At 48.7% G+C, this 12,831-nt stretch overlaps 1 protein-coding gene across 2 annotated transcripts in view; it reads right to left on the reverse strand.

The window, feature by feature from the left end:
- Positions 1-10,647, reverse strand: part of Tmtc4 (transmembrane and tetratricopeptide repeat containing 4) — a 57,493-nt gene extending 46,846 nt beyond the window's left edge. Inside the window, exons 1-4 of one of the 2 annotated variants that reach the window (XM_026783240.1) lie at positions 10,358-10,647; positions 4,965-5,177; positions 1,642-1,757; positions 363-579 (exon numbers count right to left, since the gene is read on the reverse strand). In XM_026783240.1, the coding sequence (XP_026639041.1) occupies positions 363-579; positions 1,642-1,757; positions 4,965-5,126 (495 nt within the window). In that variant the 5' untranslated portion in view covers positions 5,127-5,177; positions 10,358-10,647. Of the gene's footprint in view, positions 1-362; positions 580-1,641; positions 1,758-4,964; positions 5,178-10,139; positions 10,230-10,357 lie in introns of those variants that run through there. The other variant, XM_005355701.1, reaches the window with a different exon arrangement.
- Positions 10,648-12,831: the final 2,184 nt, after the last annotated feature.

Consider the following 12,831-nt stretch of genomic DNA (forward strand, 5'->3'; position numbering starts at 1 on the left):
AGCTAAAGAGCCAAGCAGTGATTAAAAGAATACAGTGTCCGTGTAATTATTTCGGGGTAAAGCTAGCCGGAGGCGGCTGGGGTGCTGGGGCCCCGCCGCTCCTATTACTACAATAGACAGTGCCACCCAAGACCACAGCACACTCTGAGGAGACAGTCTCTCAGTTTGGTAGCTGTTATTTGCCCATAAAGAGAGGGTCCTCTGACCTAGAACCTACTGCGTCAAATATCTAACAGGGAAAGTATCACGTATTTCCTGAAAACATTGTGATGTGTGCTCTGTAACCACGAGGAACACACAAAGAGCCCATTTCAGAAAAGCAGATAAGCACACACACATCCTACACACATGCAGATACTCACACACTCAGTGTGCACTGGATGGACAGCGAACAGCAGTGCCGCCAGCAGGGAAGCTCTGGGTGCCAGGTGTACCCTCCGGCCTTTACTGGTGTACTGCAGGCCTCCAAACAGCACTGAGAAGACGTCCAGCATGAGGATGGAGATGCCACCATGCAGGAGGATGTTGACCACGTGGAAACCCACGGGATGGAAGCCTCCTGACAGATAGTAGTTGATCCTGCAACAGAGAGGATGCATGAAACACACACAACAGAACGGGGGCTGCTGAAGGCTCTTGGTGCCTCCTTCATGAAAAGAGCATCAAGGCAATAATACCTATCCAGCTAAGAAGCCTGAGGAAACCATGAAAACAATTATCCATAGAAAAGAGTGGGAGAAATGGCCATGTCACAGGGGAAGGCACCGGAAATACAGGGAGAGGAAAATCAATAGGAGAGCTAGACCTTTTTATTTTAAGTTTAAGGGATTATTTCCCAAGGACAAGATAAATTACAAATCCTTCAAGGCTATCCCAAAGGGGGCTAGATTTAAGATATCCACAGAACCCTCTGCACGCACGCACGCGCACACGCGCGCGCGCGCGCACGCACACACACACACACACACACACACGAGCTTTAACATTATGTATCCCTAGTCTTCATCTGCAGGATACCTTTCTACTGTTAGTGTGAGTCTTTCTTTTGACTACTTCTCAATTGCTGGTGGTTCTAATTGTTTTTAAATGCAAGAGCTATACACAAGAATTTAAATGTATCCCAGAAACAGGTATAAGAACTGTTATGTGACTAGTAACTCTAGCTAATGAGGACTAGAAGTCATCTTTAAACTTCATTTTCATTTTACATATTGAGTTGGTAATGGTAGGACGATTAAGAACTTAATTTTGTCATAAAAAAAAAACATGATTTTATGGGATGCCTGTGTTGCTTTGATACATATTGTATTGTTCCCCTGCTGCTTTGCTACCCAAACAGTAAAGGGTGGGCTCTCTGAGCACCAGAGAGACGTAGATGTTTTGCTGGTCTGAGCATCATCCTTGTACAGGGACCAGGCCAATATCTGCATAACTCCAGTTTTAGTTTGTGTAGCTGATCTGGAAATTCCTCAGGCATAGCCTCTCAACCTTCCTGTGGCACAGTTCCTAAGACCCTAAATAAGCACAGAATCTTACAATACAAATGGACTCCGCCTACCTAAAAACTAATGACTGAACCCCCACATACGATGTCATGTGGAAACCTCCAATGATGCTCCTGTTTCCACTCTTACACCTTACCTGAAAGTCAGGACGGTAAGTGGCCGGTAGGACTTATGGCTGGTATTGCTGCTTAGTCTACTGCCCCAGAAGTCATGATGCCACAGGTCTCCCAGGGGTGTGTCTGACTGAAGGTCCTGCAGGAACACAATGGGACGTCTAGACAACACAATGGGACGTTCTGGACAAGGAGTCAAGATCCTCCCCTCATCTTGCCCCAAAGCCTTGAAAACTCTGCCCACTTCATCCTTACTACTAGCCCCAGGCCCAGCTCCCCCCCACCCCCATTATCTCTTGTCCAGGATATGGGCAAGCTTCTTAAAAGAGCCACCATATCCTCCCACTTTCTACACAAAGTACTTCTAAATGCACATTAACTATAACTATCCAGTTGGTTACAAGCCTTTCAATAGCATCTCCCTTCCTGGGTCAAAGTCAATGTCCTCTTAGATCTGCCTAACTCCATGTTTCTGCCCAGCTCTCCTGAGTTTCCCTCCCAAGAGGCTTTGCATAGGCAAATCTGCCCTCGACGGTCATCTTCAACCCTCTGCCATCCCAATCCTTTTCTGTGGGTTCCACGGCATCTCATACCTGTACCCATAACACCTGGCTCACTGGTCACTCACAGCTGTGGACTAATTATCTCCATCACTAGACTGGCGCTCCACAAGGCCAGGACCACATGAGCTGAAGTACAGAAGGTGCTTAAAACATGCTGAAAGAACAGACCACTCGGCAACATAAGGCCACTACTAGCCTTTCGCGGTCAATTAAATAAGGTGAAGTATCAGAAAAGCATCCAATTTAAACAAGTATGGGCAAATATAATGCTGAAAATTTCCACTTTTGGTCATGAGTTAAGCAGATAGAGGAAAAAAATTTCATACAATTTTAAAATATAAAATTATTAAATATTAAACAAAACTCTCTCTTTCTGCTGAGATAATTTGGCCTTATATTATACCAAGCATGCTTACAAGCATTTTACCTTACATTTAAAATATGAAACTAAATGCTGTAAAAATCAAACAAGGGGGCTGGAGAGATGGCTCAGCAGTTAAAAGCATGTTCTGTTCTTTCAGAGGACCTGAGTTCAGTTCCCAGCACCCATGTTGGGGGGCTCACGACTCCTTCTAACTCTTGGTCTATATCTTCGCATGATTAGCCCTGAAATCCAGCAGGTGGGTGTACCTAATTGGAGAAACTACACCATTACCGGCTTTCTAAAAAATTGCCCCCTGAGCACAGAAGGATGCTCAAACTCAGAAGAAGTGGCTAAGAATGCATACCGCTCTCTCAGAAGACTTGAATTTGGTTCTCAGCATCCATTCTGGGCTCACAACCAGCCGCAAATCCATTTCCAGGGGATTCAATGGCCTCTGCCACCTCAGGCACTGGCGAGCGCGCGCGCGCACACACACACACACACACACACACACACCTTACAGTTTCCTTCCCACACAGAAGAGTTGGTTAAGTGACAGATGGCCTCAAAGAATAAATACCCACGTTGCAATATGGACTTCCGTACTTGCTATGAATGAAGTGCCGACTCACAGGGAAGGCCTCAGGAGGAGGAACAGACGCAAAGTCGATCACTGGATTCTCATGTGACTTTCCCTTCTCCCAGCTTTAGTGGCCTTAAAAATGTAGAGCACCCTCCCAAAGAGACAGTTGGATGTTTTGCACAGACTACAGGATCCATCTGCTAACTCAGGGACAAAAGCGGGAGCCCAGGCCCTTGTGTTTTGCCACAAAAGGGCTTGTTCAGTTGTGAGGTGGTTGGGAGCAGCATCTCATCCTCCCTCCGAACAGAAACGAACACCAAAGAAGCTCTAAATATTTAACGAGGCACAGCCTACACGAAGCAGAGTGTGCAAGGGAAAGGTCAAGTTTTTCTTCTAATGATTTATGGGAACATCAGATTATATCTGAAATCCTTCCTAACAGCACTGACTCAGAGATCAACAAAAAATGGCAACTCAGCCCAAGGAAGCATCTAGAAAATAGAATCTAACTACCTCCCCCAGCAACCGCCTGCTGACATCATGAAGACACAGCTTCAGGAGTGGAGGTGTGCATTCCACTCAACAAAGAAGGAGAATAGGGGGGCTGGCAAGAGGTGACATTACAGAAAATACTGCTCAAACCACACTGGGCAGAGGCACAGACGCCTGTCCACCTCCCGCCTGAGGATAACTACAGTAATCATCAGAACACTCCACACACCACAGTCAGGCTTCCATCTTCCCAGCGCAATGGAACTTTCCAGCACAGGTTCTGAATTAACCCTTCACACACCCAGGTAGAGGTGTGATGAAAGTCACCACAACCATAGAACTTAAAGAGGTGAACCCTTGTTGGAAAAGTTATTTTGTGTCTCTCAAGTTATCAATGTGGCACAGCTGTTCAGAGCGACTTGCCTCTTAGGGAGTCACCTGTCATGGGTGGCAGGTAAAGGCAAGGGAGGGGTCATTAGGCCTGGTGGCAGATGCCTTACCCTGCTGGGTCATCTCAGTGGCCTTCATTTATTATGAGCATGCAGCAATGGTACTGCAAAAGCTCCTTCAATGACATGCCCCAGAGAGACAGGTAGATGCATTCCTTCAAGTCCCAGCCAAGGGTAAGCAATGCAACCTGTGTGCTGAGTAAGACGATCACAAGGCTCTACCTCATGCCACTTCTGAGCACCCGTTCTGCCTGCCTCCAAGTTCCTTACTCTCACTGTCTTTGGGCCCATTTGAATCTTTTCCTTCCCATTCGACAATAAAAAGGGTGACTACTCTCCTAACCTTATAAAGCGGCAACTGGGGAACAAGGTGGACTAGGATTTTGCATGGTCAGCAAACTTGAGTCTCCAAACAGGAAATGAGTGGGAACACTGTACCCCTCAGCAGCACATGGCTTCTGTCCAGCAGCTGTCAGCCCGCTGCTCTCACACACTGGACAGAGTCACAGCCTCACACTTCGATAGGTGATTAGATCCATCCATCACTAGAACAAATGGGCGAGTCTTTCTTTCCTCTCGCAGTTCTGGAAAGTCTCATAAAACCTGAAGTGCTCAATCTGCTTTGCTCTGCAACACCCCTGGTCTTATAATCTCAGCAGAATGACCTCTCTGATACATGTGTAGATGGGATCTCCTCAGCACAGACAGGGGCTGCACACCCGAGGCAATAAATTTAGGAGCTATTACATAAAATGAAATGAGAACTCCGTATCTTCAGTGAGACCCAGACCAAGAGTCAACCCCGAGCTTATCAGAGAATTAATACCAACTTGGATGATTACTAAGACATAAGCAAACGGGATGTTTAAGTTCCTTAGAGGATGAAGACACAAACCTTATTGTTAACAATAGCTTCAGAGTCATCGAAGACAAAATCGCCATCATAGCTCCTGGCAAAACACACGAGGGAAGCAAATCCTACTACTAGCTTAGCCCAGAAAGGGGGAAGGACAGAAGACGGCACGATGCGGTCCAAGTCAGCATCCAGCTCGGCCATCTTGCAAACTGCAGGCTGCCAGCCTCCTGCTGCAGCATTATGCTGAGGGATCTGCAAGGGAAATAACATCATATAAATACCTTTGAGCACACTTCTGCAGTGAACATCTTTACTGTAAGCAAGAGCTACATCGGTGGGTATGTTGTGATTTTATAGGTGATCTTTAGACGTGTTAAGTCGGGCAGAAACTTCAGTGGGCAGAGAAGCGACCTGGGATTCAGGCAGATTTCCCAACCCTAACATGACTTATGTAATCTGAAGCCCTTGGGTTTCTGATGCTTCCTTTCAGAAATTCTGATTTAACAGAATCCTATGTTTACTAGCCCCATAAAGCAAGTCATTTTTATTTCTCAGAGCCAGATATACTTGGCTTAAAAAAAAAATTAATGATCAACTTCATCAACCCAGAAAAATCAGTAACTGTTCATTGTTGGCACACTGGGGGGCGGGGAGGTAGAGCATACTTATGAAATACGACTGTGACCCTAGCTCTGACAGACCTTATAGTATGTGTAGACACAAGGGCAGATGTCAGTCAATAGAAAATCTTAGAGAGGGGACTCGTGAGGTGAGGGCGTATGACAGTGATTGATTGAACTACGGTTAACATAGAGAGAGAATAACCAATTTCTTTGGAAGGTCCTAGAAAGAACTAAACTGCCTCGATTCTACCCAAAGAGCTGACTGCCGGTACCGGGAAAAGCCAAGTCAGAAATACAAACTTCCAAACAGACAAAGTGGTTTTGCCACAGCCTTGCCATTCATTAGCTGCGTGGCCTTGTATGAGTCTCTATCATTTCCTGTGGAACAAGGCCAACTATGAGACTTTGAGTTTTGTGACAGCCTGGGCCAATTCCAAGACTCAAACATGAACTATCTGCAAATCAGGCTTTCTGTTCTTATTTCCACCACATCCTCTACAAGTGCTGCCTTCTGGCCAGGGTGCTCAGTTCAATCTTGTATGTTTAGAGAGGTAACTAAACTCTCTGGAGCTCCTTCCGCGCCATGAGACGGACACGACACTGCCTATCTTAGAGCTGTCACTGGGTATGTTTATTTGGTGGGGGCAGGTGTTATTTGACTTGTAGGCCCATGACTGATGGAAGCTGTGGAAGGAACTCAAAGCAGGAACTTAGCTGTAGAGGACATAAAGGAATGCTACTTATGAGCTTGCTCAGCCTGCTCTCTTACTCAGCCCAGGCTCATCTGTCCATGAAGGCACTACCCAGTAGTCTGGGCCCTTCGACATCAAACATCAATCAAGAAAATGGCCCCACAGGCCAAGGTGATAGAGACATCATCTTCTGAATAGAGCCCCTGGGGTTTTAATGGATGTTGGGAGAAGGCAAACTATCATTATACTTTCCACAAGTTTGACAGTCTTTGCAAAAATCTCCCTTAGTACTGGCTTTTTGGTGTAAAAGCTCTGGTCCTCCCCAGAACAACTTCCATTCTGCTTTTAAGCCAATGAAAGAAAATTCTTGCCCCCTGGGCCAGGCTGCAGCTTGGTTATATTTGGTTCTAGATCTCCAAATAATACCTAGATCCACAGGAAGTCAGGCAAATAGGAGTCTCAGAACCTCACGCCACGGACATCTTTTTCTTTTCTTTTAGTCTTTTGTCTGAATAAAGGTAGAGCCAGACTGAGGGGCACTCCTTTCAGTGGCAGCCTGACCCTTCCCAGAGGCAGAGTCGCACTCATAATCCAGACACAAAAGCCTGCAACTCTTTCTCTGCTTGTCCCCTGAGCATCATTGCCTGATGTAAGGCTTGCTCTTAGCAAGCACTGGGGGAATAGTCCACCTACTTTCCGCAGCTTTCTTTTCTTTCCACTGAAAAGGTAAACCACACTGTTCGAATCCTAATTGCAGTCAGGTCATCATGAAGACCCTGATTGCTGTGTTACATTCTAGCTAAAGAAATTACTTCTGCCACCTCAAAATTTAAACAAGACTGAGTACCCAGGAAGATGCTATGGCGTTAAAAAATGGAAGGGATAAATGTGTTCCTCTATTTAGAAAATCAGTGTGCAGGAAAACAAATGGTTTATACCAACTTTAAAGGCATAGCAACTTCCACAGACTATGTGGAAGCCATAAACGGTCATATAATTGGTTCTGATGTTCTCGGGTTGAGCTCTAAACATTTAAATATGAAATCACAGTTTAGTATGAAGTTCAAATGGTCTTATGTTCACTGATTGATGAAATAATCTGTCCCTAAATTAGCTGCTATGCATTTCCTGGCTATTCATATTGACAGCCCGAGCCAATCATCATTCAAGCAACAACCCACACACATGTAGAGGGGGCCACGGACCCCAACATTTGGAGTGCCCTGGTGGGTCAGGTCCCCACTTTGGGGAAGTCAAGTGAGCGGATGAGTTGATGTCAAATAATCTTCTTTTTCCCTGTGGGGAGCACTGTGCAGGCATCGTGTCCTTTACCCTAATCTAGACCTCACTGGCTCTTGCCATTTCATGGAAGCGTTTCTGCTCTGCAGTGAAAATATTCAGATGTTCCCATATGTTTAACAGATACGTGCTCACATACATAGAACAGTCCAGACTATGACTTTTATCAGCAAAGGCTAAGAAAGGTTACAATACATTAGAAACCTATGTGATGTTCTCAGAATCCACTACAGGAGTCCATAGCAAAGGTCACAGAGACAGATGAGCAAGAACTGGTGGCTACATTTCCCTGAGCTACATTGTTTTCCTAAAGATCAGTTTCTTCATCTGTAGAATAAGTTACCTTTTGGTTTTTCGAGAGACAGGGTTTCTCTGTAGCTTTAGGGCCTGTTCTGGAACTAGCTCTTGTAGACCAGGCTTGCCTCGAACTCACAGAGATGCGTGTGCCTCTGCCTCCCAAGGGCTGGGATTAAAGGGGTGCGCCACCACCACCCGGCTACCATTGTGTTCTTTAGGGTATGGTAAGGACTGAGTGAGGTGGTATAAACAGCTAGTCTCCATATCCATACTGTTTTGATCAGTTCTTAGTCCCTGATCCCTGTCTTAATGCTTATGTTGCCATCTTTATGACCAGCAGAACCCATCAGGTGACAGGTTCCCAAAAGGGGAACCCTTCTTTTGGGCATCTCTAGTGAAGCATCTTTGTGCCCTATACAAACTGTATTACTGCACAACGACCCTGATCCCAACTCTCCATCCTCCACCAGGAAATGACCCTTGTTCTACAATAAGGCGTGGTGCAAGGGTAAATGAGGCAGAGGAGGAGACCTTTATATCCACAGTACAGTCTAGGAAAGGACTTTCTGGTTTTGATTAAGCAACCTGTCTTACTGGCCTTCACCAGGTAAAGCCCTGCCTGGGAGCAGTGGCTCCTCAGCCACACCTTGGAGGGCAGCTCACTCTGTGTCTTCAGTTTCAGTAATGTCCCACCTACACAGAACCTACTACGAGTAGTCTGAAAAGAGACAGTTACCCTAACAAAGCTGGTGTTCTCGTGACTACAGAACTCCTGTTTGAATTGGCTCCCTAAGAGTGGTTCAGTGTGGAACAAACCAGTAGTCTTTAGCCCTGATTCTCAAACTCCTAATGTTAAGCCTAGACTTTCAGGATGTTAAAACAAATCCATCTGTCAATCAAAAGATCAAACAGGGCCTCCCCAAAGGCTAAATTTCACGGAACTGTGTACCACGAACCCCTAATAACTTTGGACACAGCAGTCCAGGCTGCAATAAAGCAGACCCAACCTAGACGATTCACCCTGTGGAAAACCAGCAGAATTTACCTCAGGCCTGGAAAGGCTCTTGTTCTCCACATTAAGGGCAATGCATCTAGGGCCAGTTGCCCTCCAAAATGGAGGAGCATGACCTTGCCTCAGAAAATCAAATTAAACAATGTGGTGGTTTCTGACCAGAACATTGCAGGGAGAGTTAACACAGGGAGTGCCCAAGGCAAAGGGGCCAGCCATCCTCTGCAAGGCTGAGCCAAAGGCGGAGAGAGGTGCATCCATCTCTCCTTAACTCAAGAATGCTCAAGTGGCTGCTTTTGGGAGGTTTCACACTCAGAATTTCTGCCTCAGAAAGTTTCCACTTAGCTTGTAGCCATTTTCCCACCTGGGCGGGGCCGTCCCGCCTCACCCCATTCTACCTGGGGTGCACAGCTTATTGGGGGTGCAGGTACAGGGGACAATGAGGGCATTTCGTCAATCCTGACTATAATTGTTTCCCAAGGAACTCTCTCCATCCATCTGTTCCCGGGGAGAGAGCGAAGTGTGGATGACTCAGTGGCTAGCTCTTTCCTCTAACTCCTCCTTTCTTTTGTGTGTAGTTAAAAACAGAAAGAAAACACAAACAGCCCACAGCCACAACATCAACAACCCAGGCTCCCCGTGGAGTTCGCCGGAGGTGAGGCGGTAGCTGCTCCACCTGCTCGGTTGGTTTCCCCAACTCGTGGCAGCTCGGTAGCTCCAGGCTCCCAGGCCAGTGGTGCCGGCTTTGCTCCTCAGCGGAGAGTGGAGTAGCTGGCACTCCAAGCGCGGCAGGGTGACTAGCCGCGTAACCCTGGGCAGGCGGCCAAGCTACCGGCTGTGTCCAGCCGTCGCCCGTGCCTTGGCCAGCTGGCGACCAGGCACGGGGACCCCGCGGCCAGGTGGCCGCTGCACCGGGTGCACTCCCGGGTCACGAAGCTGTTGCGCGGCTGGGTCAGACAGTGACAGGCACGGGAATGGTGCGGGGACCTCGGCCGTGGCAGGACAGCTCCGGAGCCTGAGCCCGGGGCGCGCACCCCTTACCGCGCGCTCTTTGTCCGGGGTGCGGCTTCTACCGGGGCGCACGGTGCCCGGGGCCCGCGTCCGCGGGTGGCAGCTCGGGTCCCGTAGCTAACTCCTCCAGTAGAGGTGCAGTGCTCGGGCGCCGCCCCCAGGCCCCCGGGCCGCGTTGGGCTGGTGATTCTGTCGAGAGCCCGGGAGCCCGCGCCCTTTCCGCGCCCAACTGAGCTCGCCCCGCAGCTGCGCTCGGCCCTCATCGGGCTACCCGGCGCGTTACCTGCAAGGAGCCCAAGCGGCGGTCGCATCTCCCTCCCGCGTGCTTAAACTCCTGCGGCTCCGCAAGCCCGCCGCCGCCACCAGGGGAGGGGCCTCCCGTCCCCCTCCCATCCCGCCGCGTCCCGCCCCCCGCCGCGCCGCTCCCCACTCGCGACCGCCCGCGGGTGCCTAGTCCCGCCGTCCGCCCTGCTCCCATCGGTTGTCCTTCCCGTCACTCACACGCTCCTCTTCAGCTCATTGGTACATGTGGGGCTGACGTCGGGACTGGGAAGCTCTGGGCGAAGGAGGCGCAGGGGCGGACGGGCTTCGCTAGGGAGGAGAAAGCGCCGCTGGGATGCAAAGGGGCCGAGCCGCCGAGGCCTGGTTCCTGCTCCCCGGGGATTCCGCGCGCTCTGAACCTGTGCCCGGCCTGTCCCGCGCGCTCCGCGGAGAGCGTGTTGAGTCCCTGCAGAAAACCCCCAACTCCACGCTTCTTTCTGTCTGGGAGGAGTTGTTGAAGATGTGTCTCTACTTTCTCTCTCTTGAAACGCGTAGTGAGTTCGTCCCTAGGCCCTGCAGCCTCAGGACTGCACCACCTACCTCTTGCAGAGCCGTGCAGCGTGCTTCCACACTCCAGTCACGACCACAAGATGCTACACCCACCTCCTTTCTGATGGGAAGGCCACTCACTTCCCACTCTCAGGACTTATCTTTGCGGCCACCTTCAGGGAAGAGAAAAGCGTTGTACTTGCCCCTGTCAGACCTCCAATGACCACGGATGCCCTCCTTCCGACCCTCCTTAAAAGTGTCAGTCTCTGATCTGTCTCCCTCTTTGGACGGGAGTCGGCTTCATCTGCATCAAGTCACCTCGAAGCTTTCTTCTGCTCCGTGTCCTGCTGCCTCCCCCTGCCCTTCATCTCTGAGGTGGAGTGCCATCTCCCCAACCCCCAGCTATCTCCAACTCCGTTCACTTGGCTCCCATTCAGTGAAACTGCCTTTGCGAGTCAACCCTGCTGCCTTCTGCCCTTAGGAAGGCCAGAGGACATTTTGCTTCCCAATGCTAGCTCATCCTAAGATTTCTTCTTCCTCCTTAAAATGCTCTCTCCCCTGGACCTACCACTCTCTTGTTTTACCTGGTCTGCTTAGCAGGCTTGCCTGCCCAGAAGGAGCCCTAAGAGTTTTAAAGATCGCATCCTTTAACTCCACCGATTTCCCAGTATGATTTAATCTTCTGCCGACACTCCAGTCAATATATTTCAGATTTACACGTCTGCTCCTCGCTATCTGAGTTCAAACCCATTTATCTAGTTCCCTATTTAACGTCTCCCCTGGTATATGTTACCACATCTCAAATGGCAGAGCATGCAACATACACTTTCTCTGCTTTCCTTCTACTGGTCTGTGACGCCCGGGGCACTGCCTTCTTGTTAGTATTTCCTCAGATGCCTCAGTCCTGGTATCCTAAGTGGCTCCACCCTTGCTCACCTCCAATTGGCTGGTGTTAGGAATATAAGCTTTTTTTTTTTTTTTTTTTTTTTTTTTTTTTTTTTTTTTTTAGTTTTTCGAGACAGGGTTTCTCTGTGGCTTTGGAGCCTGTCCTGGAACTCGCTCTGTAGACCAGGCTGGTCTCGAACTCACAGAGATCCGCCTGCCTCTGCCTCCCGAGTGCTGGGATTAAAGGCGTGCGCCACCACCGCCCGGCTATAAGCTTTTATTTTTAACCTTTTGTGTAACTTAGTAAGCATTTTTTGTGACTTGGAATAACGAGATGCATCTGAGATAGAAATTAACTGTCACAGAAACAAGCTCCAGGCAGGCCACCTGCCAGCTCAATTACAACCCAAGCCCAGAACAGGCCTTAATATGCTAATGAACCACCCCCCCAAGATGGTTAGTTGAAATTCTGGTGAGCTAGCCCCAAACAGTGAGTACTGATAGCACAAAACTGCCACCCAATGGAATGGAAAATTGGGGGATAGTGAATGGGCTCTAGGCTCACACTGCCATGCCCCAGAGACACAGCTTCTTTAGCCTCTGGGTGGATATCCACCTGCAAGAAGGCTTGAGATCGTGTTCGGCCCTGACCTCAGTGACCTTGGAACTTCTGGCAGCGCTGTCTGTCATCCAGACCCGCAGAGGCCCACCAGTTAGCGATAGCCACTGGCCTATGGTCTCAAGGACGTCCATCAGTGCTATCCTTCTAGCCCGCCACAGCTGAAGGACTTTGCGGCAGATGAGAGTCACCCCTACAAGCTTCCAGAGCGTCCTCACTGGAAAAGATTCCCCAGTGGAACCTGCAGCAGCATTTCTGTTCCCTGCTCAGTGAGATGTCTGTTTAGCTTTGATATTAGCCCTATATCACAAGGAGTGTTTGAGTGATTAAACCAAGTGTATGAAAGACAAATCTGATGTGGGCATCATAGTCAGAGCTGAACACTTTCCAGCCCACAGGCCGTGCCCTTCACTCTGGCACACGCACAAGTTGAGTAAACCATTATATTTGAAAATATAGAATTTAAAATACTCTAAAACCTTATAAATCATCAGTTTTGGGTTTTGGAACCTTTGGGACTGAAATGATTTGGCTGTAGTTTGGGGAGTGGTTATAATGTTTGGCATTTAAGGTGACTATGGGCTCGTAAATATTTACAGTCGAGGTACATTTCAGTTAGTGTGACTAGGTTTTTTTTTTAAGTCAGGTAGCACTGACTCTT

Source organism: Microtus ochrogaster, chromosome 17 (genome assembly GCF_000317375.1).
Source record: "Microtus ochrogaster isolate Prairie Vole_2 chromosome 17, MicOch1.0, whole genome shotgun sequence".
Classification (NCBI taxonomy): Eukaryota; Metazoa; Chordata; class Mammalia; order Rodentia; family Cricetidae; genus Microtus; species Microtus ochrogaster.